The following is a 26,267-nucleotide window of genomic DNA, read 5'->3' as shown; positions in this document are numbered from 1 at the left end:
TTCCTGAGCCTCCAACTCTGCCTTTGCTTATTAGATTTTTAGGTGCTTGCAACCACTATATCCTTTTTTTATAAAGAGTAGACTTTGCAAGGTAGTGGATGTATAAAGACTTTTCTTTGCTCAAAAGTTCAAATCTGGTTGACTCCAAAGCATTTGTGAAGCTGATGTAATCTTATATCCTTTACCAAATATTTATTATATATTTGGTTATTTCTTTTTCATTCCTATTCTTTGTCCCTTATTCCCTTAAGGGACAGTAGCATAGTTTATCTTTTGATGGCCTAAACTTATTTTAGCAACTGCCCATGTAAAGATTTTTGGATGGGGAACTTTGAAATGAATTGTTTTCATTTTGAAGAAATGTTTATAGCTTTGGAAGATTTCTTAGATTTGATGGGGAGTGGCTCCCTCTTGTGGTACTTTCATTTATCAGATGTTCAGCTGTCTTCATGACCTTAGCTAACGCCTCCCATTGCATCTGGGGCCATTTCTAGTTGTCCTGATCTCTGTCTTTTCACTGAACCCCGATGGCTCTGGAGGATAGAATGAGGCTGGTGACTTTGCACAGCCCTCCCTCACTTAAATCTAACTCACTTGTAAATCATGACATTTCCTTCTTGATGTCATGGTTCTCTTCCAGAATGAAGGACAAACAACAACCTCATAAGGTACTTAAAAAAAAAGTACATACATACATTTTTTTTTGTTGGGTGCAACATACGTCTTCCAGAACAAATCCTTCTACAAAGTATATTTTCCCCAGAGAGTTTATAAATTGATGTTTCACCTGATAGAATTTAAGCTCTTTGAAAACAAGAAAATGCTTGTCATTTGATTGTAAGGAGACTTTTGTATATGACCAGCACTTGCCTTTTTTTTTAACTCTTGTCTTTTGACTCTGCTTTCTTTGCTTTGTATCACATCAGATGAGCCTAAACACATTTCTCTGAAATCTTCATTTTTAGTTATTTGTAATATCCTCTTACAATTAAACCACAATTTATTCAGCTCTTCCCCAGTTCTTAAGTACATATTTTGTTTCCAGTTTTTTGTTATCTCACTTAATGCTTCTGTGAACATTTGTGTATGTGTGTATTTTCTTTCAGTCAGTAACTTCTTTGGATATGGTAGCAGTTGTGGAATCTCTGGATGAAAAGCGAAGACTTCTTTTTAGAAAGAATAACAAAACTTGCTTGAGGAACAATAAAACCTTAACTTTCCAAAGTCTTGATTTATCAATTTATTTCTGTATTAGAAGTTTTCAAGTCGATGATGTAATTATTAGACTTCTGTTACAAATATTCTGTATACTGTATTTCATTTAGATTTTTTTGGATGTTTAAAAAAGGTTGGTTAAGAAAGCTACTGGAAGTATTTGATCTTGAGTTTAGTCTTTGGCCATTGTTACTTATTTACTCTAATTATATTGGTTCCCTTTTAAGGAACATATTTTACCTTTAAAAGGGGAGAAAAGGATATAGGAAATTACATAGTGACATTTAATTTCTATTCTGTCAGTCTATTGTAGCTTCTCAGCAGCAAAAAAAGAGGAGGAAGATGAAAGAAGTATGTGTGTAAATAGTTGTTGAACATCTTTACTATTTGCTCTAAGCAATGGTGAGAGGGAGATTTTGTAATTTCTGTCATGGGTATTTGTGGAGAGGGGTGTGTTTAGAAAAGTTATGTTATTCTATCACAAAAGTAAGGGAAGAGATAAAATATATAGGGAAGTAATGTGAGTAGTATCAGTTGAAAAACAAAACAAAAACTCATGGCCCAAAAGCACAATGTACATTGAAGTCTTGCTAGATTTGACATAAGAGACCCTGTATTTAAATTCTGACTGTTATTTACTTCTTATGTGACCTGGGTGACATTGGGCAAATCACTTCTCTGGATTCATGTTCCTTTTCTGTAAAATGAGGTAATTGGACTATAGGACCTACTGTAAAATTTCTCTTCTAGCTCTAAGTCTATGAAATCTTTCTCATTTTAAGAAATGTTAAATATTCACATCTGCTGAAATTTATTCAGGTGGTTTCTGTACATATTAAGGAAATGTTCTACACTATTAAAGTTTAAGCTTTAAACTGTGTTTAATTATGGAACTTGATTAATTTTTGCTAATTTCTACCATTGGATTAATCTCTTTGTTTTTGTTTTTTCTTGAAAAACTCAAATTTTAAGCATGCAGAAGTATTTAGGCACTAAAATAATTAATGGAATATGCTTTAATAATAGATTTTTTTTATTGTTTTGAGAGTCCTGAAGGCAAAGATAGAAAATATAATTAGCATTTTGTCTCTAGGAACAGTTAATTTTTCAGAATTCTTATATTGAAGGAATTGGAGTCCTTTGTGCATTTGTCCCATAGAATAGCATCCCCTAAATTCACAGGATCTGGAAGTCCAGTATCTTTTCCTAGCCCTATTTGTCCTTATAACTTTCAACAAGTGGCATGTTGAGAGCCTTTGTTATGGCTAAATGTTTTTGCTCGTTAATGTCTAATGGCAAAATTTTCAGGTTTAGGCACAGTTTGATAATCTTAATTTATCATGTCATAAAGATAATAGCCATTAGCAAAAATTAGAAAGATTGGAAATATATCTGTCAAACAGACAGATACAGATTAGGTGTCAAAACAGACACCTAAGAATCTCTTTATTAATGTAAACAATTTGGGGCAATCCTATGGTGCTAAGCAGTGATCATCACTTTATTTGCTACAATTTTTTTCTTATCCTACCATACCCTGACAAATTGTATAGTAAAGAAAAAACAATCCCTGAATCTCTTGTTAGGTGGCAAAATCTAGGAGTGGGCCAGTAAGATCAAGAGATGGGAGAAGTGCATAAAATAAAAATAAAATAATTATCTTAGGCATATAATTAGAATTATCAAAAGCAGATTGAAATTGAGCTCAATTGTTCCAGTTTTAAGAATTGCTATCGCTGCTTTGGGAATAATAGATAAGATAGTGTGAGATAACCATATTGTCAGAATTTCTTCTCTGTTGTGATTTGATTAAATTATTTCTACCAAAATTTTTAAAAATATTCGAGGCGTTTCTTCATAACTCATACTTCTTTTCATTTGTAAGGAGGAATATAGGCTTTAGGGCAAGGGTTTTCTCATATTTTTTAGGCTTATTTTGCAGTTACTTTGAAGTTAACTTGTACTAATTTTAAAATAAAGGAATACTTTTAAAAAAACATTAAGAATTGTGTGACTTTCTGTAATTTACTTTATCTCTTTGTCATTCAGTATTTATTTATTGATAAAGGAAGTCTTACTTGATCTGGAGACTCTATTCCCTTCTGTTTTTCATATTTTACTTGTTTGTTTATCTGCCAGTGCTGATATGTTTTTTGAGTTCTCTTCTTTCTAAGATCTTTGGTAATTTCAGACCCTCTACCCTGTCTTATTTTTAAGTTTTTCGTATTGACCCAACTGAAGTAGTTTCATGTAATATTTAAAACAAACACTTAAAACATATCACTAGAAATTGTCATAATTTACACATGCAAGTTTTGTTAAAATATGTTCAATCAACAAGCATTTATTAAGTACCTTATCATATGCCAGATACTGTGCTGGGTGGTGAAGATACAAAGACAAAAAGAAAAAATCTCTCAAGGAACTTGCATTCAACTGAGACACTTTTAAGTGTATAGACATATATGGGCATACCTTGAAGATACTGCGGGTTTGCAATAAAGCAAATATTGCAATAAAGTGAGTCACATGAATTCTTAGGTTTCTGAGTACATTACTTTTATGCTATTTATACACTATACTGTGTACACTATGTACTAAAACTATTAAGTGTACAATGGTATTAATGTCTTAAAAATGTATGTAACTGGGGCGGCCAGGTAGCACAGCAAGTAAGAGCACCGGCTCCAGTGTTGAGAAGACCTGGAGATCGAATCCCGGGCTCAGACACTTGGCACCCACCCAGAAACACCTGGCCGTGTAACCTTGAGCAAGTTACTTAACCCCATTTGCTTAGGGGCGGCCAGGTGGCTCAGCGAGTAAGAGTACCGGCTCCAGTGTTGGGACGACCTGGAGATTGAATCCCGGGCTCGGACACTCAGCACCACACCCAGAAATAACTGGCCCTGTAACCTTGAGCAAGTTACTTAACCCTGATTGCTTAAAAAAAAAAATGTATGTAACCTTAATTAAAAATACTTTATTCCTAAAAAAGGCTAACCATCATCTGAATCTTCACCAAGTCATACTCTTTTTGCTTGTGGTTTTGCCTCTATGTTGATGGCTGCTGACTGATCAAGCTGGTGGTTCCTTAAGGTTATCTTATAAAAATAAGACAGTGAAGTTTGCTGCATGGCTTGACTTTCATGTAAAAACACTTAGGGTTATTAATTATTTTATATTGTAGGGTTATTAATTAGCCTAATTTCAGTATTCTTGTGTCCCAGGGAATAGAGAGAGACTGGGAAACAACTGGTCAGTGAAGCAATCAGAGCACATAACATTTATTGAAGTTCACTGTGTCTTAAATGGGCATGGTTCATGGCATCTCAGAACAATTAAGATAATAACTTCAAAGATCACTGATCACAGATAACCATAACAGATATAATAATAATGTGGAATATTGTTAGAATTACCAAAATGTGACACAAAGACATGATGTGAGCATATGCTGTTGGAAAAATGGCGCTGATATAGTTGCTAGAGACCGCCAATTTGTGAAATATGCAGTATCTGGGAAGTAAAGGGGAGCACAATAAGATGAAGTATGCCTGTATGTCCATATATAAATAAAAAAGCTAGGCGGCACAGTGGATCAAATACAGGGCCTGGAGTCAGGAAGACTCATCTTCTGAGTTCTGATGTGACCTCACACACTTACTAGCTGTGTGACCCCTGGGCAAGTCACTTAACTCTGCTTCAGTTTCCTCATCTGTAAAATGAACTGGAGAAGGAAAAGGCAAACCATTCCAGTATCTTTGTGAAGTCTGATCTGACAAGACTGAAAAACTACTGAAATTAATACTAAACATATACAAAGTAAATACAAGGAAATGGAAGGGGCACTAGCAATTAGGAAAGGCTTCAGTTAAAAAAGGTTGCTCTTGGGCTGAGTTTTGAAGCAAGCTAGGGATTAAAGGTCCAGGAGGTGAGGAAAATCTGTATTTGAAGTATGAGAGACAACCTTAAAAAGCTCAGAATTAGAATTTGCTAAATAGAAAGTAGACCAGTATGGTCAGACTGTAAAATGTGAAAGACATAAATAATGTCTGGAAAGGTAGATTGCAGTCTGATTGTAAAGGGTTTTAAATACAAAACAGAAAATTGTATTTAATCCTGTTAAGCAGAAATATATCACTCTGGAAGTTTGTTGTTATCATCTTTCTTGTTGTGGCTAGGTGGTCAGGAATGGAGAGGCACGGTCCACTGCAAGGAGGTAATATAATCAGACCTGTGCTTTAGCAAAGTCTTTTTGGCAACTGTGAAGTCATATCTGTCATATATTGGATACATACTGTCAGAGGATAGCCTACTTCTCTACTGTTAACATGAGTCTTATAAATAGCTTTCTCAATGCCTTTTCCCTGGAAGTCACCAATCCGTACTATTTGACTCCTCTTCCTCTGACCTTAAGTGATCTCTCTCCTGATACGGATTCACCTTAATATTTCTTGGAGCTGGAAAGCAGCTGCTTACTTGTTAGAGGGTGTTGTTTCCTCCCTCTTGTTTCCCCATTCTTCTTTATGTGAAGAGCCTCATATTTATGACTTGGTGCCAAGTGATTTGTGCTTACCCTTTCTTCTGTGTTTCATTCTACCTTTAGAACACCTGACAAGTTGGATTTCTTTTTTGGTTTTTGAGACTTGTTTTTTCCAGGAAAACTTAAAAGATTTCTTCCTTTTTTTTTTTTTGCTTTTTGGAGGGGGGAAGGTAGGGCAATTGGGGTTAAGTGACTTGCCCAAGATCACATGGCTAGTTTTGTGTTAAGTATCTGAGGTTGGATTTGTACTCAGGTCCTCCTGACTCCAGGGCCGGTGCTCTATTCACTGTGCCTCCTAGCCGCCCTCTTTCACTCTTTTAAGGAACACTTTATCTCTTTGATAACCTGAAGAGAGGCGAGGAATTCCTGAAGTCCTTTTCTTTGTCTTCTAGGAGGAATATTAGCCTACATTTTATTAGATCTAGAGTTAGATGGGACAGTAGACTTCTTTTCATCCAAATATCTCATTTTATAGGAAATAAAAGTTGTTAATTTCTGTGTCTTAATTTGATAAGCTTTGTGGAATATAAGAACTAGACAAGACCTGGAAGATCATCATTTTATACATAGGGAAACTGAGGTCCAGAAAGATAAATTGGGCCAGTGCTTCTTCCACCATTTAGCTTAGTATCATATGAGAATTTAGAACATTTACAAATGTTGTACAAATGGAAGTTCTTTATTTTTACTTAACTTACAATATAGATGGTTTCTCTCAAATTTTCTTAGAATTATTAGCAGAATATTAGAATACAGAGCTGAGGCTTATAGTAAATAATGAGAATCATAAAAAACAATGTATTCCTGTCTTAACAGAATAGATTTATTCTTCAAAAGCTTATTATAAAACACATTTCAGACATGAATCCTGTTTTCCTATAGTCTTAATTATAAAATCAGAAACATTCAGGCTTTGATATCCAAACTCTTAAGCCAGAAGAATATTTAATGTTGTTTACAATTAAAATTAATAGATGGACTTTAGTTAGGATGCATAGAATAGAAAACTCCAAGTATTCCTCATTTCTTGGGAACTGGATGAACAATATAATAGATTCAAGATGATGTGAAACTTCCAAATTCTTGGGGAGAGGTGTGCATTTATTATCTTGGGGTGCATGTTTATCCCTGTGTTAAAATTTTTATCACAATTCATTAAACCTTAAATTTGTAATACTGCTAGGCAAATTTTGGTTTAGAGGTTAACTATAATACCGTGTCATAGTTAACATTGTTTGCTGCATTAGTATTGTAGTGGACAGAGAATTTGACCTGAAGTCAGGAAGACTGGAGTTCAGATTTTGCCTCAGATACTAGCTGTATGATCCTGGACAAGTCACTTAACCTCTTTCTGCCAGTTTTCTCATCTGTAAAATAGGGATTAAGTACACCTACTTCCCAGGATTGTTGTTAGGATTAGTGAGATGTTTGTAGAGTGCTTTTGCAAAGTTTAAAGTGTGCTTGCTTCCCCTCCCCTTCTCTCTCTACCTCTCTCAAATATATAAATACTAGTTATGCAAGTATTTTATTAAATTAGGATTGTTGTTATAGTTCATGTTGTTTGCAATATATAGTCTGAATCTTAGAAAATCTTGAACAGAATTTTGCTACTATATTGGCATTTTACAACAAATGCTGAATATTAATCAAGTGGAAACTGGGCAAGGCCAAGGTTAAGCAACAAATATTTATTTGTTATTTGTTATAACACTTAGGTGCTAGTTGCTGTGCTAAGCTTTAATGGTGTAAATAGAAGCAAAAGACAGTCCTAGCCCTCAAGGAATTTATATTCTAATGGGGGAAGACAATATATAAAGGAGAGTTGAAGGGTAGTGGAGGTGAGAGACTTACAGAGATTAGGAAGCCCTGTCAAGGAGAGGAATGTACTTGGGTGCATTATCAGAGTGGAGGCCCCTCAAAGGAACTTGTCAGTGGGAGGAGGCCAGAGATACAGAGGAGTATTCCAGGGCTAGAAGGCCCAAGAACTCAGGAAAGTTCTAGTGAGAGAAGGTGGCTCAGTCATGATGGCAGATCCCAGAGCTTCACAAGTACAGAGGTTGTAAATTCAGAAGAATGGAGGATGATGGCTTTGGCTCCAGCTCTAAAATGGTGTTCCTGGAAGGAACTCACCAACTGAAGGAAACAATTATGCTTGTATTTGTTTTGTAGATAATTATTTGTTGTTTTAGGAAAAGATACTATGCCTTGTTCATTTAGAGTATATCTACAGTTTGAACAAGCTTAGGTTCTTTTCCTTAAAAGAATGAAATATATTAGTAGAAATGAATGGTTTTTGAAAGCATAAATAAAACTAAAATAGATCAGTATACTAATTGTGTTCCTTTTTACTTTTAAGGTTGCTCTCTATAAGGAATGTTAATTTTCAGTTATATAGGGCTTGTACTGAGGTCTTACTATTACCAAACCATTAATATACTACAAAAACTTTTCCTTTTAGTTTTCACTTCTCCAAAACATTTTCTAATACAGCTAAGTAGAATAGTAGATGAAATACTAGACTTGGAGTCAGGAAGACCTGAGTTCAGATCAGCCTCAGACACTAGCTTTGTGACCCTGGACAAGTCTCTTAATCTTTTTGCCTCAGTTTCCTCATCTCTAAAGTGGGTGTTATAATAATAGCACCTACCTTCCAGGGTTGTTGTGAGGTATCAAATGAGATAATATTAACAAAGAATTTGGCAAAGCACTAGCTAGCTAGGAGTAGGTAGTAGTAATAATAGTAATAAAATATATTTTATACTCAGTTTGCAGTATTACTATATTTCATAAGAGGGCAGAATTAATTATTAATGATAAAAAATACCATTTATTTCCCCTTGAGTGTTAAGAAATAAACATAAGATGATACTAACTCATACTCTTCTTTTTAGGTAAAAAGAACCTATTCCCATGGTACATATCGAGCTGGCCCAATGCGACAGATCAGCTTGGTAGGAGCAGTGGATGAGGAAGTGGGAGATTATTTTCCAGAGTTTCTTGACATGTTGGAAGATTCACCTTTTTTAAAAGTAAGGGAAATTTCAGAAATGTATTTATGTGTATAGAATAATTCTCTATGAGCATAGCACAGTGGAAGGAGCAGTGAACTTGGGAGTTAAAGGACTAGGTTTGAATCTCTAAACTCGTAAATCTTACAGTTGTGTGGCCATAGGAAATTTATTTAATCTCTTTCAACTTCAGTGTCCTTATATGAAAAATGGGGATAATACTGCTTTCATCACCTACCTTACAGGGTAATTGTGAAGAAAATATTTTGTGAACTAAAACATCATACAAGTGTAAATTATGATGGATGATGATGTGAGGGGTATGGTACATTTAGAATTAATGTATAACTCTGCAAACTATTGACTTGACATTTTTCATTTTGCTAAATATAATAATTTAAAGGTGCTACTTGGAAATAAGATTAAAGATTACATGTGATACTTCAAATTTTAATAGTGTTTGAATTAGAAGAAAATAGCAGAGCCCACAGAAATAAGCAAGTATTTTCTCCACTTTCCATTTCTAACAGGCTAATAAGTTATAATTGAGAAGTTAAGTAACACATCAGTAAACTGTATTTATCAGTTCTTCATTAAGTAATCACTTTTCCTCTCAATTTTATCAACTCTCTAAATATCAGGACTAAAAGAAAGATGGAGACAGAGGGGAGTGAGGAAGCAGTTATGTATGATGGAAAGGGAAATCAGGAGAACTTTGAAATCTGGTTTTACTATTGCCTAGCTATATTAAATTGGGCAAGGTCACATAACTTACAGTAGGCCTCATTTTCTTCTAACTTAATGGCATAAAGTGGTTGGCTTAATGAGTGCTCCAGTTCTTCTTGTGCTGAAATTTATTGACCTCCAACCAAGTGTTGGTACTTGGCTCATTGCCTTTACATCCCAGAAAATATTTTTTTTTTTTTACAATTTGTGTGCTGCTGTAGTTATTTAATTATAAGTGGAAGTTATGATCTGTGCTAAGTGGCTAGTCATTTAATTGGCATTTCAAAAGTCAATGATTAACACACTGAAACCAAAAGGCTAAGTTAATCCCATAGCATTATGTAACATGAATTTCTCTCAGTTGTACTTCTTGTGAATAACATGCATTTTTCTGAAATCACTCTCTATTTTCTTTCCTTTAATCCTTCTGTATGTGCTTATCTCTTCCTTCTTATGAAGACGGTATCTCTCTGTTGTTCTGCTTCCTTCCCCTAACTCCCTTTTCCTTCCTCCTTTTGTGTTTCAGTCTCATTTGCCTCTTCTCTGTACCCCCCAGCTCCCTTTTTCATCTCACACTTAACTGGGCATAATAGGGCTCATATTTTAAGCATTTGTTATTAGATACTTGTTACTTATTAAATAAAGTGGTTTCATTTTTACTGGAAAAATCAGGCAAGTTAAATTTTTTTAAAAAGACACTTTAAGTTGCTTCTTTTACTTTTGTAGTCCTCAAGTGATTAATTTTTACCTTCACTCCAGTCATTAGTCCTCATTTTCCCACCAAAAGGTTTTGTCCTAGTCTAAGAGATGGCTTCCTCAGTTGGGAGCCAAGCAAAGGTAAATTTTAGTTTGGATTTGCTTTTCTTTTGTCATTATCAGTGAATGAAGCACATCTTAAGTTTTTTTTTTTAAACTCATACTTCTTCTCTTTTCATTTTTACAGGCATCTACTAATGATCAGGAAATTCTTCCTTCTGATGTTTACTGATTGTTATTGCTATAGCTTATGTAATTTCGGGAAAAATGAATATATAACTCTTCACACTGCCCTTCCCCTCCTCTTCCCCCCACCCAAAACCCCCAACTAAACCAACTTTAAAAGTCTTAGGCTATCTTCTTGTATTTCTCTTCCCTTTCATAGCCAAACTTCTTGAAAAAGTTGTTTCTATACTTTTACTCCACTTTTTCTTCTCTCATTCACTTCTTAGTCCCTTGTAATCTGACTTTGGATCTCATCAGTCAGTTTGAAACTTTTCTTTCCAAAGTTTTCAGGGATCTTTTAATTGTCAAATTCAGTGGCCTTTTCTCAACCCTCCTCTCTTTTGCCCTCTCTGTAGCATTCATCAGTACTGTCACTGTTGACTATACTAGTATTCTGTGCCTTGTAGGTTTTCCTGACATTGTTCTCTCTTGGTTTCTTTCCTAAAGTTTGGCCAATCCTTCTTAATCTCCTTTGCAGGATTATAACTCATGTCTTATACCCCATCTGTGGCTGTTACCTGAAAGCTCTGTCAAGATTTTTCTCCTCTATATATTCATATGTACCCTTATCTCAGTGATTTCCATTACCTCGAGTGACTTCAATTATATCCATGCAGATGATTCTTAGTTTTTTTTATCTAGCCCTAGCTAGCCTCTTTCCTGAAATCCACTTTTGCTTTGCCAGCTGTCTCTTGGATACTTCCAAATGTATATCTTTCAGGTGCCATTAGCTCAACATATACAGAACAGAATTTAGTATCTTCCACCCAAAATCTACCCCTCTTCTGAACTTTACTAAGTTTTTTAAAAGTACCACTACTTTTCCAGTCACTCAGATTCACAGCCCCAAAGCCACCCCCAACTTTTCATACTGCCTCATCTTTATTCAATCATTTGACAAGTCTTGATTGTATTTTTACAACATCCCTTGCATCTATCTCTGTATTTCCACTCATGCTCTTATTAACTGTCACCTGGACTATTGCAGTAATCTACTGTTTGGTCTCCCTAACTCCAGTCTCCCTCTTCATTCCTGCCAGAGTGAGCTTTTTCTAACACTTATGGCTGACCATGTCACTTCCCTGTTCAAAAAATTCCAATGGCTCCCTGTTGGTCAAATATAAACTTTTCTAGCATTTAAAGTGCTTTACAAGCTGATCTTAATCTACGTTTCCACACATTTTTCCTCTTCATGCTTTCTGTGGTTCAGCCAAATTGACCTCCTTGTAACAACACACACACACACACACACACACACACACACACACACACACACTCTATTTCCCATGTCAGGCTGTCCCCCATTTCCTGAAATGTAGTCTTTTCTCATCTCTGTTTCTTTGGCACCACTGGAGATGTTTTTTTCCTCATCTCGCAACCCCCCTTCTGATAACATTACTTCCGCCCTCCCCCATTTTCATTGTATTTCTTTCCTTGTATTTACCTTGTATGCATTTTTTATCTAGCCATGTGTGAACATGCTATTCACCCAGATAGCATGTCAGCTACTTGAGGGCAGGAAATGTTTTACTTTTGTCTTTATATCTCCCAGTACTTTGCAGAATTTCTAAGGGAGAAATAAATAGAGTAAGTCCTTAATAAATACATGTGGATTGGTTATTTGAAAACTAAATACCTAAAGAAAGTAGGAAAATTATTAACTGGCAGATTTTTAAAACCATATCCAGAAACATGAGCATGTATGTGTATATGTGTGTTTGTGTATATATGTACATGTGTGTGTATAAATATATGTGTGTGTCTGTGTATAAAAAGAGCTGCCACAAAATGCATACTGTTTGTCTATCTAGATGGTATGCATTTTTTGGCAGTCTTATAATTGAAAGTATATTTGAAAATGTACTTCAGAAATCAGTTTTAATTTAATATTTCTCTCTAGTGTACACTGCCGTGGGGAACACTATCTAGTCTAAAATTAGAGAGTCGGAAAGATAGTGATGATGGTCCTATCATGTGGGTACGTCCAGGAGAACAGATGATCCCTGTGGCTGACATGCCAAAGTCACCTTTCAAAAGGAAAAGGTATGTTGGACCCTAGTTTTGTTGTTTACATGGTGTTTCCATGCTATATAAATTATATTTAGGAATGTATGCTAATAATAAAAATGTACTAATTTAATTTTTAAAAAGACCAAGAAGATACCTTCAACTTTAAAAGATGTGAAAAGTGGCAGTGCAAAATCTGGGTTCAAATTTTGACTGTTATTTGTCATACAGAATGGCCCTGGGCAAGTCATTTAATTTCTCTTGGCCTTAGTTTTTTCACTTGAAAAATGGGGCATTTAGACTAGATAACTCTTTAAGTTCCCTTCCAGCTCTGAGTCTCTGAGCCTGAGAACATATGTAGGTCCTAACTTATGAATGGAGCATTGGTTCTTTAGAACCTTGAAAACATTTTCCATAGAAATGATATTATAAGTGGAGTCCAGTTCCCAGACTTATCAAATAAATCTGACACATAATAAATATAGGTGAATTAGTACTCTACAAATATTACTAATTGTATAATACTATTTTATCTGTATTCCAAATTAGAGTTGAGAAACATCATGATATAATGGACAGAAAGCTGGCTTCGTAATTAGGGAGATGTACATTTAAGTATTCTACCTTGTATATGCACTGATTCTGTGAGTTTGGGAAAATTGTTTACCCTCTCAGTGCCTTAGGCAACTCTCAAAGATTATATGTTATAGATTAAGTACTGATTCACATTGGTAAAAATGAATTCCTTATTCTTCTTAAGTGCCTTCCACTGATGAAATCACAGATCTATCAAAAAAAAATTAAAAATAGATTATACTAAAGGCAGCATGGCCTAGGGTAGAGAGGGAATCAGGAAGCCCTGGTTCACTTCCAACATCTGTGAAACATTAATTGTGTGGTGAAAGATAAGTTACATATTAATTTCTCAGTGCCTCAGTAACTGTTTTAAGACTGCTAGTTAGCTGAATTGCATCTTAAACCAGGAGTTGCAGATTTAGATCAAAAACAATACATTAAATAAATTTTTGTGGGCTACTCTGGAATCAAGCAATTATTTGCATAACATTGTTTCCTTGGGAAAATGTGTTTTAGGGAACATTTGCATATCTAGCTAACTGACTGCATGTAGCACCACACCCTGACAACCCCTTGGTTCCTGGGAAAGTATCTTCTACTGACTGCCAAGCATGGCAATTTAGTATATAATTTATTCTTTTGAGGGAAATGTAAGGGTAGTACTGCCTGTCAGAGACCAACTATTTTTAGATGGGATATTGTAAATTCAGCATTTTAAAGTCAGAGAGCTGCCTGTATTATGTTTAAACTTAAAGTACTGGGAGCATATAAAGTAGGAGAATGTCGTTTCTGAAATTTGCAGCTTGGCTAATGTAAGGGCATTACTTTCTTCATTTCTGTAAGACCATAGAGTAATATATATATATAAAATATAGATCTAGAATTGGAAGCCACCTCAGAGATCATCTAGTCTCCAAACATTTTACAGAGATGTATGCTACAATGTTTTTTAAGATTAGGACATGTGTGGTAGTTGTTATATAATAGCATTTCTGCTTGTCCTAAAAGACCCTATTTAGCCATCACATAGTTCCTTGAAACATATTGACACTTTGTCTATTTTGTCAACATGGATTTTGATCAGGCCAACGAAATATATTTAGAAAGTTGATACCTTGTGGTGCTATGGCTATAGATGATAAAGAGGCCAGACTATCCATTGGTGGTCTCCCCCCCCCCCCCCCCCCCCAAATTGTGCACTACTACACAACATTGTTCATTAATAGACAACTACTAAGTTGTGTTTTGTCCTTAATTATATCTAGATAAACTTATTTATAGGACATACACAATTTTAATCACAGTGGAAGGTATTCTGATAATATTATGTTACATCTTGGTAAGTTAGTCCAATTTGATTAGAAAAGATAAAACTGTTCATTCAGGTGTCTAGGAAATGAGTTGATTTGGAAATATCACACTACAGTAGAGTAGTTGGATAGCTTACTCTTACCAGTACCAGAAATTAATTCAAAACATACCTTTCTTTTTACTAGTACCAACAAGTTCATTACTCATGAAAAACATTCTTTCTTATTAAGGTGGTTTTTGCCTGTTGATGTAAACATTCACTTGCTCACTCCATGAGATAAATGATCAGAGATTCACATTAGCATCTGGCATATGAGATCTTGGGGGACTGGTCTTATATATATATATATATATTAAAGCAATTGGAGTTAAGTAACTTGCTCAACGTTACACGGCCAGGTGTTTCTGGGTGTGGTGCTGAGTATCGGAGCCCAGATTTGATCCCCAGGTCATCCCAACACTGGAGCCGAGACTCTTACTCACTGAGCCACCTGGCCCCCCCTAAGCAATTGGGGTTAAGTAACTTGCTCAAGGTTACACGGCCAGGTGTTTCTGGGTGGGTGCTAAGTGTCAGAGCCCGGATTCAATCCCCGGGTCATCCCGACACTGGAGCCGGTGCTCTTACTCGTTGTGCTACTTGGCCGCCCCTGGTCTTACATATTTTGGGGTAAATATACTCAACCTGGAAAACTTGCAAACTATAGAAAAATTCAGGTAACAGTATTTTTCTCTAGTACCTTGCTTCTTGTAGGTTTATATATTTTACAATCCTTTGTAACCTCAGAAGAGAGGGATTAAAAACATCATGGTGAAGGGCAACAAGACAGTGAGGAAAGATTTGAGAATAGGTGATTTTTAAAAATTTCAAGTTTGCATTATATAAATGATTATTAGTCATCTCTGTGTTGTTCCTAAGCAATTCTTTTTAGTATGCTTTCAATCTGTGTTCATTTGAACCCTCTCTATAAAATGAAAGAAGTCATCAAAGATGTGTCCGTGTTGTGTTTTGTTGGTTTAAAAAAAAAAAAAACAGAACTACCAATGAAATAAAAAACCTGCAGTACCTACCTCGAACTAGTGAGCCCCGTGAAATGCTTTTTGAAGACAGGACACGAGCCCATGCAGATCATATAGGACAAGGCTTTGAGCGACAGACTACAGCTGCTGTTGGAGTGCTGAAGGCTGTGCACTGTGGGGAGTGGTAAGTAACTGATTTTGTTTTATTGGAAAGACTTATTTATTTAACCTTTCAGAAGCAGTTGTTTGAGAAAGATTAGCTGCTGTCATTTATTTTTTTCCCAGCAAATTTTCTGTGTTATAAACATTGTGATTATTCTTTGATAATTATAAAAAAAAAGAGATAGATTGTAGTTTCTTTCTATTTGTCTATCTTAACACCTATGCAGATTGATAAAGTAGTACCTTTCCCTTGCCTTTGTGGACATTTCTGATCTTTGTGGGATGAGGGATGCCATGAAGACTATTCTACCCATTCATTTTATGCCTCTGAAGCTGTCTTCTCTGAAGTTCTTAACTGCTCTGACAAAGTCAGCTGTTTGATAGGAGATAACTAAATAACTATTCCAAAAGGCTCTTTTTGGACTCTTTCAGATAGCAAGATGTCTGACAGTATGAAAAGAAATGAGACTTTAAGTTTTATCAAAAAAGCCTACTTGTTTGATGCATATATACATATATGTGTTTGTAGATATGAAATATTACATATCTGGCTAAAATGTATACACTTTTGCAAGTGGTCCAAAGAGAGATTATCTTAAAGGTTTCACTTTAATCCTAGAAACTCAGTAAGACAGTAAGTCCATACCACCTGAAAGCAAAACATAAATAAAGCAAACAATAAAAAATGTCTCACATGTTGATTTGGAGCATATAGATAGAAGATTTTGTATTTTTCTATTGATATTATCCAATCTGTTTTCCATTCGTATAATCCTATTCATCTCAAGAAAGAAGACACCATTATAGTGGAGAAGCTTATGAGGATGAAGAACATCATCAAGAGGTGCTATTTAGTGTCAGACCCCTTAATGGGGGCCAGTGAATGCTCTTCATTGTCATGCTGTCTTGACAGTAATGAATGAGTGAAGGAGTAAAATCATCTTAACACACTCACTTTGTTTTTGTTGTAATATTCAACCAGAGTTGTGTTTTGTAAGTTAATGAATAAAAATCAATATAAAAATTAAATTAATAAAACAAAAGATTTTTTTTTACATGAATGGTAATTTCCTTTCTAATAGCATAATATTGTTTTCTCCCATTTTTACCTCCTCCCTCAAACACCAGGGATGTTTCTCTATATTAAATTTTATAAAATAGATTTAACATGGTTATATTAATATTTATGCTGGGATGTCCAATTTGATCAGATAAGATTTTTTTTATTTTACTGAGATTTAAACAATCATTACTTGATTATTTGTAGTGTAACATATCATGACAGAATATGGTAGTTTCCTTACAAAAATAATAGAATTTGAAATTTAAATTTTTTTCATTCTAGAATTAACTAAAAAATTATTTTAACGAAATTGCTAGTGGTTCTGTGATATTTATCTTGAAAAAACATTTCCAAGTAAGGAAAGTGAATACTTTCATTTAACAATGCATGTATGTTTGAAGAGGTTATGGGTGGAAATATTTTGAAGGTGAGGGAAAGATCTGCAGAAATGTGAGACTCTTGTTGATACCTGTTTGGTCCATTAGTATAGCTTATTATTGCCAATATATAATTGGATGTTCAAAAACAATTGGAGGAGAATTGAATTAGGTAACAATAGTATTAGACTGTCCTTTAATGAAGTAAGTTTTTTTAAATTTTTTTTAAAATGTCCATAGCCTTTGCAGAATATTTAAGATTTTTGTTTTCGGATGCTTTTTATATTCTTGACACTTTACTCTGTCATAAATCTATCTTTTTCATTCACTTTGGTTGTTGCTGAACTGACTTGATAGGAGGTTGGAAAATGGTTCAGAGATTAGATTATTGTTCTGTTATCCTGTAAATGTAATTTTGGGGAAGCCTTTTTAATTGAGCAGATTTATCTATTTCCTATTATTTCTAAACATCTTTACTGTCCACTTTGTGAGTTGTTAACTCATTAGACATATAATAGTACATAGGTAGAGATCCTTCAGTAAGAATTAACATAATATATGCTAAATTTAAAAATTGCCGTCCGCCCTTTGACCTCCTTATTGCCCCTTGTCATGAAAACCTTTGGGTATTGGTAGTGGGAAAGAAGGTAGAGGTATTAGCTGGGGTGAGGAAAATAAATTTTGAAATTTTTCTTTTCCTGTAGGTAGCTGCATCTCTCCTGAAATGACTGCAAAGTCATCACCTTTCACCTGTGTTACTCTAATTGCCTCCTAACTGATCGCCCTACCCATAGTTCTAATCTTTCTCCTGATTACCATTCTGTATCTCAAAATGCCTGCTTATCTTTTCCACCTGCATATACCACAGGCACCTGAAGTTTATCATACCTAAAACAAAATTTACCTTTCCCTCTAAACTCTTGTTTCTTTAAGTTCCTTATTTTTCTTGAGGGCACCACTCCTCTACCAGTTGCTCTTGTTCATCACTTGACTTTTCTCTCACCCTCATCTTCCAGCTTCTGTCTTCACAATATTTCTTATATCTATGTTTTTCTGTTTCTCTCTTCACAGTGCCATTGCCTTACTTAACTTGCCTGTACTGTTGTAACAGCCTCCTAACTCCTCCCCCTAGTCTAGTTTAGACACCTCTGCCAAAATCTTAACAGGGCTTAGGTCTGACCACATCTCTCCAGTTCTCAGAAATCATCAGGGGCTCCTCGTCAGAAAAGACAGAAACTCCTCTGTATGTTCAAAGCCCTCCATCATGTACTTCTGCTTTACATTCTATCCAGACTGAACTATCAGCTGTTAGTTAAATTTTACATTGTCTTCTCCCTCTGAGAATTTTACAAATTATTCCCATGGCTGGGATTATATTCTCTTGTCATTTTCACATCTCATAATCTGGGTTTCAGGGATTCTTTTTGTTACCAGCCTCCACCCCCCCCCCCCTTTATTCCACCTAGCAAATGAAAATTATCTCTTCTAAAGTTACCTTGTATTATACATACCTGCAAATATATTGTATCTTTTTAGTAATGTTGTTTTTGGCTTTTCTATTCTCTGTGCATAGCAATAACTTTTAGGTGGCTGAATTGAATTTTAGAAAACTTATGTATTCAGACCTATGAGGAAACTGAAAAGTAGCATGATAAAATACTAGTTTAGGTGTCCATTCTGCTACTTACTAAGCAAGTCAGTTCCAGTCTTTTGGCTTTGGTTTCCTAATCTGTAGAATGGGAAAGCTGTTCTAAATCCTTTGATTGAACTGCAGAAGCTGCTTTACTTCCCTCAGATAATTCCAGGTTTTCAGCTAATCAGCTGATAAGCTATGTTGTTGGGATGCTACTCAAAAATGACTTTAACACATTGCTACAAAATTGTAACAGAAATATGAATTGAACAAAATATTTTTTTAAAAATGTAGATTATTTCTAGGAAAGTTAAAGGACTGTATTTGTACTATAAGGTGAAATTGTTTACTTAAGGGGCGGCCAGGTGGCTCAGTGAATAAGAGCACTGGCCCCAGAGTCGGGATGACCTGGGGATCGAATCTGGGCTCAGATACTTAGCGCCACACCCAGAAATAACTGGCCTTGTAACCTTGAGCAAAAAAAAAAAAAAAGAAATTGTTTATTTAGATTGCTTTCTTCCTAAGATCTAGTCTGGTGATGTGGTTACCAAAATTAAAAAAATAAAAGTTGGAACAGAGAGCATTTGTATTTTTCTTTAAAGCATAAAAGGACAAAAGGAGGGTTAGTAGGAAATAGACAAATAGGACAACTTTGAAAATAGCGTGATGAATTTATTATGTAGTTAAAAAGAAAGTAAGTTCTACATTGTACAATTCCCTCCTCTTCTACTTGGAAGTGCTCACATGGTGTTTAAATTCATAATAAAATGTTAAAATCTGTAGTATTAGCTATGTGAGGCATTAAGAGATTAAGTGAGTTGCTCAGTTTCATGTGTCAGGACTTGGAGCCTGGTATCTGCTCTGAACCTGAGCAGTATTTATTTATATTATATTTGCTTTGCAAAAATAAACTTTTAGTAATGCCCTCAAAAAATTAGGGAATGAGGTAAGTAGTGAATTTCCCATACAACTGAGTTCTCCAGTGCTGATTCTGACCTAGGCACAAGCATACATTGTACCTGTGATTAAAGCGGTAAGGGCAGTGCACCCAGGAGCATTCTTATCTAAACTTCGTATTCCTCCAAACCAGCATAATGAGACCCTTCTACACAGTGAGTGCTTAATAAATATTTGTTAAATTTGAGTACATTCACCTTTTGAGGAATACAGAAGGATCAGTTAAAACCATCTCAAGAAATTATTTTTAAAGTATGGCCTAATTAAAATGTTTTTGGTGCATCCCATCTTCCCCTTATCCCTTGTTCCCTTGTCATTATAATTATTCATTATATCCTATTTACATTTTCCTAACAAGAAATACTATTCATTATTTTTCTTTATTAACAAAAAATACTCCCTTCTTCCTCCCCACAAAGAATTTTGGAATTTGAAGCAACCAACTGATATATGAATTTTTAGTAAAAACCTACAGTAAATTAGCCATTACCTGTTCATTTGAGGGGGCAGCTAGGTGGTGCAGTGGATAGAGTACTGGCCTGGGAGTCAGGAAGACTGTTTTTGAGTTCAAATATGGCTTCGGACATTAACTGTGTGACCCTAGGCAAGTCATTTAGCCTGGTTTGCCTCAGTTCCTCATCTGTAAAAGGAGCTGGAGAAGGAAATGGCAAACCACTCCACTTTCTTTGCCAACAAAACCCTAAATGGGGTAATGAAGGATCCGACATGTCTGAAGAACAACTGAATAGCAGCAACATACATTTGTAGTGAACATACATCCTGGATTTTCCAGGTTAGTGTGAATTTCAAGAAAAGAAGGTGGGTTTTTCTTTAAGTTTTGCAAAAAGAATATCCTTTTCAGACCATCTGCTTTTTAGTTTGGAAAATATTTTCACTGCTTATATATTGTATCCTAGTTTAGGAGTTAACACTAAAGTACTTAGAACCCACATACTGTAAAACCTTTCTAATTTATAATGATTAGGGAGAAAGGCCAGAGTAAGTTGGTCTGAATTATAAGTGAAGTTTAATATTTTCAAGTATACTAGAAGCTGGGATGAAATACAACCTATGTTAAATAGTAGTTTTGCTTTAATAAATATGTTATCAATTCACTGCTTTTTAAATAAACATTGGTACTTGGGTACTTAAAGTTACTTTGTCCTCTTAAGTAGTATAATCATTGTTATTATAAAATTGTTTACATATTAATTTGCTTACAAACCTTATGTATTTACTCCCTTTGGAAATTTCTCTAAATTTTTTGTCCGAATTAGTCAGGTTTTTCTGTATGAATCAGTAGCATAAGAATTTTACTGCTGCATTAGGTTTCTGGTTAGGCCAGAACCTAAAGTTGAGGGTGTTCTAGAGCAGGTGATGCTGGTGGGAAGGGAAGGGGAGAGGGAATTAGCTGCTGGGATGCCCTATGACTTCTGGCCATGACCAAGTGCAGTAACTTGCTTTAGGCAGACACTGGGATTGCACATTCCCAGGTAGGAGTTCTTTTTTACTGCAGTAATTATGCAGTATACTTCCCACACAAATCCCTCCTTTCCCTTGGTCAAATGTTGTGGGAGTTTTGTTTTACTTTGATCTAGAATTAGGCTGCCTCTTGGATCCTTATTTCCTGCTGTTCATAAAGCTGAAGATATATAGCCCAATGGCTTTATTTCTTCAGAGAATTTTAGAAAGAATTTTTACTTGACAATATTTTAGCCTAAGGATTCTTAACCTTTGTTAAGACACACACACACATGTGTTCCTGACTTCAGGATTCTGTGATCTCTGGATGTATTTGTTTTATTTTTAGTAGCTGGTCAGTAGTAGTTTTAAGACTGATTAGGTTGAAATGGAACATTGACTTCCCTTGTTTAATTCTTTTTTTTTTGGCCTTTTTGGAGTGGGGAAGGCAGGGCATTTGGGGTTAAGTGACTTGCTCAAGGTCACATGGCTAGTAAATATTATGTGTCTGAGGCTGGATTTGAACTCAGGTCCTCCTGGCTCCAGGGCCGGTGCTGTATTCACTGAACCACCTAGCCACACCTGTCCCTGTTTAATTCTTAAAAAGAAATCTTTTAAGATGCATTCTATAATAACATACATGTTTCTTAAAAGATTTTTGTTTTGGTCCTAATTTGCTTTTATTTTAGCTAAAAGCTCTGAGTTAGGTGGGAGGAGTGTGGGATGAGGAGTGAGGAGAAATGATGGTAGGAATTTTTAACTCTAATTTTCTTTTCTAGGCCTGATCAGCCTCGTATTACCAAAGATGTAATTTGTTTTCATGCTGAAGATTTCTTAGAGGTAGTTCAACGAATGCAGTTAGATTTGCATGAACCTCCGCTATCTCAGGTGTGTTACAAATCATTCTACTCTTCTCAGGCCAGTTTCTTCATGGAACAGATTTCTTATTTTGTTACCTTTTTCCTTTTCTCTAGTGTGTCCAGTGGGTTGATGATGCAAAACTTAATCAACTACGAAGAGAAGGCATTCGCTATGCCAGAATTCAGTTATATGATAATGATATCTACTTCATTCCAAGGAATGTTGTACATCAATTTAAGACTGTTTCAGCTGTGTGCAGTTTAGCCTGGCATATTCGGCTCAAGCTGTATCATTCAGAGGGTGATGCCTCTCAGAATGCAGATACTTTGGAAGTAGGCACTTCAACAGATCATATGTCAACAGTTCTTGGACTTCATACTGACAGCATAATTTGTACTGTAAGCAAAACAACCTCGGATTCCAATTTTTCAGACAAACTGCCTACTAAGTATGAATTTCAACAGATTAAACACGAACCTTTTTCATCGGTAAGAATTAAAGAGGAAACCATGAAAATTAACATTCTTGAAAAAACTACGGCGCCTAATAATTTGGACAGCCAGAATATTAAAGCAAAGTTGGATCATGTTGAATTTACAGAATTTAAAATTGATATGGACTCTAAATTTGAAAATAGCAAAAATTTAAAAGAAAAATTGTGCCTGGGAAGTCATATAAGTTTAGATGACACAAGGCAGCATAGTTCAACACATCCAAGTTTGGATAGAAAAGATGATGACATTTTGTGCTAAATTTGTACATACAGTTTTAAATTCTTTTTTAAACTTAATGACATAATAATGTAAAGATTCATAAAATTCTGAAAGCAAGCTAATGCCTTGCTCTCATATCTGTTACAGAAAATAGTCAATGTAGCTTTGTAACATTCCTCAGTGCCTGTCCATAACTGTGAAGTATCAAAGCACTTAGGGCCAGATGCACTGTAAACACTGCAGGTTTAACATAAAGAAGTCTTTAAATCATTTGAGTTGTAGGTTTTAGAGTAGAGCTGACATTAACATATATATATATATATATTTTTTGTAAGATGAGCCAGAATTCTTTTTGACAATTCAAGGCTTTTCCATAGAGCTTATTTATACCAGGTTTTTTTTTCCCCCCATTTTAATGTGTCAGCACTGTAGTGTAAATAGCTTTTTTTTTTAAAAAAAATCTTTTTAGTGTGATTTTTACTGAAATGTGAGCCACTTAATAAAGGTTCATAATAACAAATTTGTTTTACTGTTGGGTCTGCAAAAAAGACTTATTGAAAATTCAGTTAAATCTCTTCATTGATCTATTATGTTTTTATTGCTGGTGTATCCATTTAGAAGTGGTAATGAAATGAAAATGTACTCATTCAAATCTAGTGAATATTTAAATTCCCCACTCTGGAAAAGCTTTTTTTTTTTTTTAACCAAGATTCAGTTATAAGAACATATATGTATGTGTATACCATACTTTGCACAATTTTTTAAAGTTGCTGAGTAAGATGAGAATTTTGAAATGTTTATTAGCATGGCTATCTGAAACACACTTTTTCATATTTAAATTCAGCATTAAGAAAATTAATAGAATCTTAATGTGGAAGATTGGGGAAAACAAGATCTGAAACAGTGTCCTACTATAACTGAGGAAGTCATGTGGCATGCCCACATATTTTGTTGGTGCACAGAATTACTTAAAATCTGCAGCAGAAAAAATTTCTTACTGATAGAAATTTGTAGAGCACTAAGTCCTTTGTGAGTAAGAATATCCAATTACTTTAATTTTTATTGTAAGGTGCAATTAAAATCCTCATTTATATTTTTCTGGGGGAGTAGGAGGAAAATATATTAAATGGTGGGAAAATATTAAAACAATAATTAAACTTCTAGATTCAGGAATGGTCATTTTTACTTCTGGTGTGATGCCTTTTACATTTCAGGGTCTTGTTCCTGACTAGTGAAAGGCAAGTGACTCAGATAACTGATTTGGCAAAGGAAAGCTCTAGGTAATAACTGATTTGGAAAAATAGCTTGGGCCCCACTTACCTAGAACAACATTTCATTCTATTTTCAGTTAGAAATAAAGCTGAAGAACGATGGACTCCTTGCCAGAATAACAGTTATGTCATAACAAATAGCATTTGGAACTGCCACTGTTGAAACTCAACGTCCAACTTGTTAAATTTAAATGAAAACTAATAGATTTCCACCATACTTCATTGTAGATTGTTTCCATAGCTCTTTACTTGGCTTTGGATGTGGAATATTACATTTGTTGAAGACAGACCTTCTGTCTTTTTATCCAGGTCTTATCTGTGACTTATCTGGTCTTCCTGTTCCAGTGGCCACAACTCCCAGCTTCATATATCAAGATACCCTTTACAACTGCTGACCTTCCTAGGAAAAGGATATGGCACTATGAATGACAGTTGAATGCAAAAGTGTTTTCAGTTCTGGTAGTTAGGTTAATAGCTACACAATAGGGAGCATAGGTTTGGGAAAGACTGAAATTTTAGGAGAAATTAATACCTTACAAAGACAAAGTTTAATGAAACAGAGAAAGAGAGGTGGTGGTAAATTATTATATTATCAGTATAGGCTTTCCTTATATTTACAGCTAAACCATTCTTTTCTCCACCCTTCCATTTTTCCCATCTCCTGCCCCAAACTATTTTGACAACTTTTTCAGAGAACAAAAATTAACCCACCAAGATTGGAAGAGAGGAAAGAAAAAAGTTAACATGTTTTCCTGTTAATTATTGGGGAGGAGGGGTTGATATATTTATCAAGATTTGATTTGGTTTTCTTTTTAATTTTCCAGTAAGACTGAAATGGCTACTTAGTTCTCATAGGTCTTTAAGTCTTAAGGTTGTATACACTGCAATAAAATGCCTTTATATTCTATCTCCAAAATATATGAGCCTTAAAACTTTTCAACTTATAGGAAGGCACACCTAAAAGCACCCTGTAATGGTTGTTTTTTAAGATATCTTCCTGTATATGCTACAGTTAAACCTCTCTATATTTTGATAATTTAATCGTTCTGTTAAATGCATACATCCCTATGGAGGTGAAATGCAAAGAATTAATGGGTGCAGAACTTCCTCTGTAGCCCTGTCATAGCCTTGTACCATAATCATTCCCCTTGTCTTGCTGGGGGTGGTAATAATGACAAAAACATCTTCTGAGTAACACAGCTTGAGATCCTGTGGACTACATTTTGTAGCAAATAAATATTTTCACTTTTTAATGCTATTAATATGGTCTCCCAGTTATAGTACATTCCATTTCTCTAACCATCAGAGTGCATAATTTTCTTTGCATCCATGTGTCATTTCATCAACCATGAGAAACATTCAATTCACTAAAGGTCTAAAAGATATTTCCTAGGTTGGTTATATGCTCAACTATAGAGGAAGCATTGTTAAATATTTTGATAAACAGACCTTAGAAAAAATCCCAAGGTACCTTACTGGTAGCATTTACAATTCCCTTTTCTGATTATACAAGTTATATGCCTGTATTTCATACTCAGGTTAGCTAGATAAGAATCAAAAATTTGTGGTACTTAGTTGAAAGCTTTAATGAAGCCATATTCATATTCAACCCCCACTTCACCCCCACCCCCATCACTAAGGTTGTTGATCTCCTCAATAAAGAGAGATTAGGTTGGTCTAGCACAGCTTTGTGTGTGTTTGTGTTTTTTGTAAAGGTTCTGGTCTTCATTTACTGATTTTTTACATAGTTTTTCTTTGTTTTGAATCATTCCTCTGAACAGTGTAGTATCACTAGATATTAAAGACAGGTAAACATGGAAAAGTTTAACAGGGCTATTAAAATATAGAAAAGTTCTTATTTATGTTATCTAGTTATACTATCGTATTTGGGGGCAAATTTTTCATGTAACATGGATATTTAAAAACCATTTTGATTCCATTAGGGAAGGCACAAGTCTTTTCTTTGAATTTTGAGGGACTTGCCTTTCAATAACTATCTAAAATCTTGGTAACTAAACTTTTTTTATATTTATGCTTTGTAATTGTTTCCTACATCTTCAATAACTTGTTTTTTTTCTCATCATCTCTTTCTAATTCTTGTTAGTTGGCAGAATTTAAGCATTCTGGATACTGTGCTTTCAACTGAGTCAAGATTATTTTTGATTATTGTTTTTCCATTTTTCTTAAAAGTAAGCTAAATATTCTTGATTATTAATCTAATTACAATCAGTGTTTGATTATTGTGCTAATGGCAGGGAGCAATGTCCAGGATAATCCAAAATTGTATATAACCATGACTTAAAAGTTTAAGTAATAGGGGAAGGCACTGGGATGGTTCGACAGAACATGTTTCCTTCCCCCTAAAGCAGGTTACAATCACTACAA

The 26,267-nt window shown here is 34.9% G+C and overlaps 1 protein-coding gene across 2 annotated transcripts in view; it reads left to right on the top strand.

Moving 5' to 3' along the window:
• LOC138175886 (lysine-specific demethylase RSBN1L-like) overlaps positions 1-25,567 on the top strand; it is an 87,163-nt gene extending 61,596 nt beyond the window's left edge. The window contains exons 4-9 of one of the 2 annotated variants that reach the window (XM_069106532.1): positions 8,650-8,787; positions 12,374-12,516; positions 15,401-15,568; positions 21,817-21,925; positions 22,012-22,386; positions 24,192-25,567. In XM_069106532.1, coding sequence (XP_068962633.1) covers positions 8,650-8,787; positions 12,374-12,516; positions 15,401-15,568; positions 21,817-21,925; positions 22,012-22,386; positions 24,192-24,311 — 1,053 coding nt within the window. In that variant the 3' untranslated portion in view covers positions 24,312-25,567. Of the gene's footprint in view, positions 1-8,649; positions 8,788-12,373; positions 12,517-15,400; positions 15,569-21,816; positions 21,926-22,011 lie in introns of both variants that reach the window. The other variant, XM_069106531.1, reaches the window with a different exon arrangement.
• The last annotated feature ends 700 nt before the right edge of the window (positions 25,568-26,267 follow it).

The sequence above is a fragment of the Petaurus breviceps genome, unplaced genomic scaffold (assembly GCF_028583685.1).
Source record: "Petaurus breviceps papuanus isolate PSGF00001 unplaced genomic scaffold, PetGlider_PUasm1.0 79, whole genome shotgun sequence".
Lineage (NCBI taxonomy): Eukaryota > Metazoa > Chordata > Mammalia > Diprotodontia > Petauridae > Petaurus > Petaurus breviceps.
Note: the sequence above shows the minus strand (reverse complement) of the source record. Positions and strands in the feature narration are given on the sequence as shown.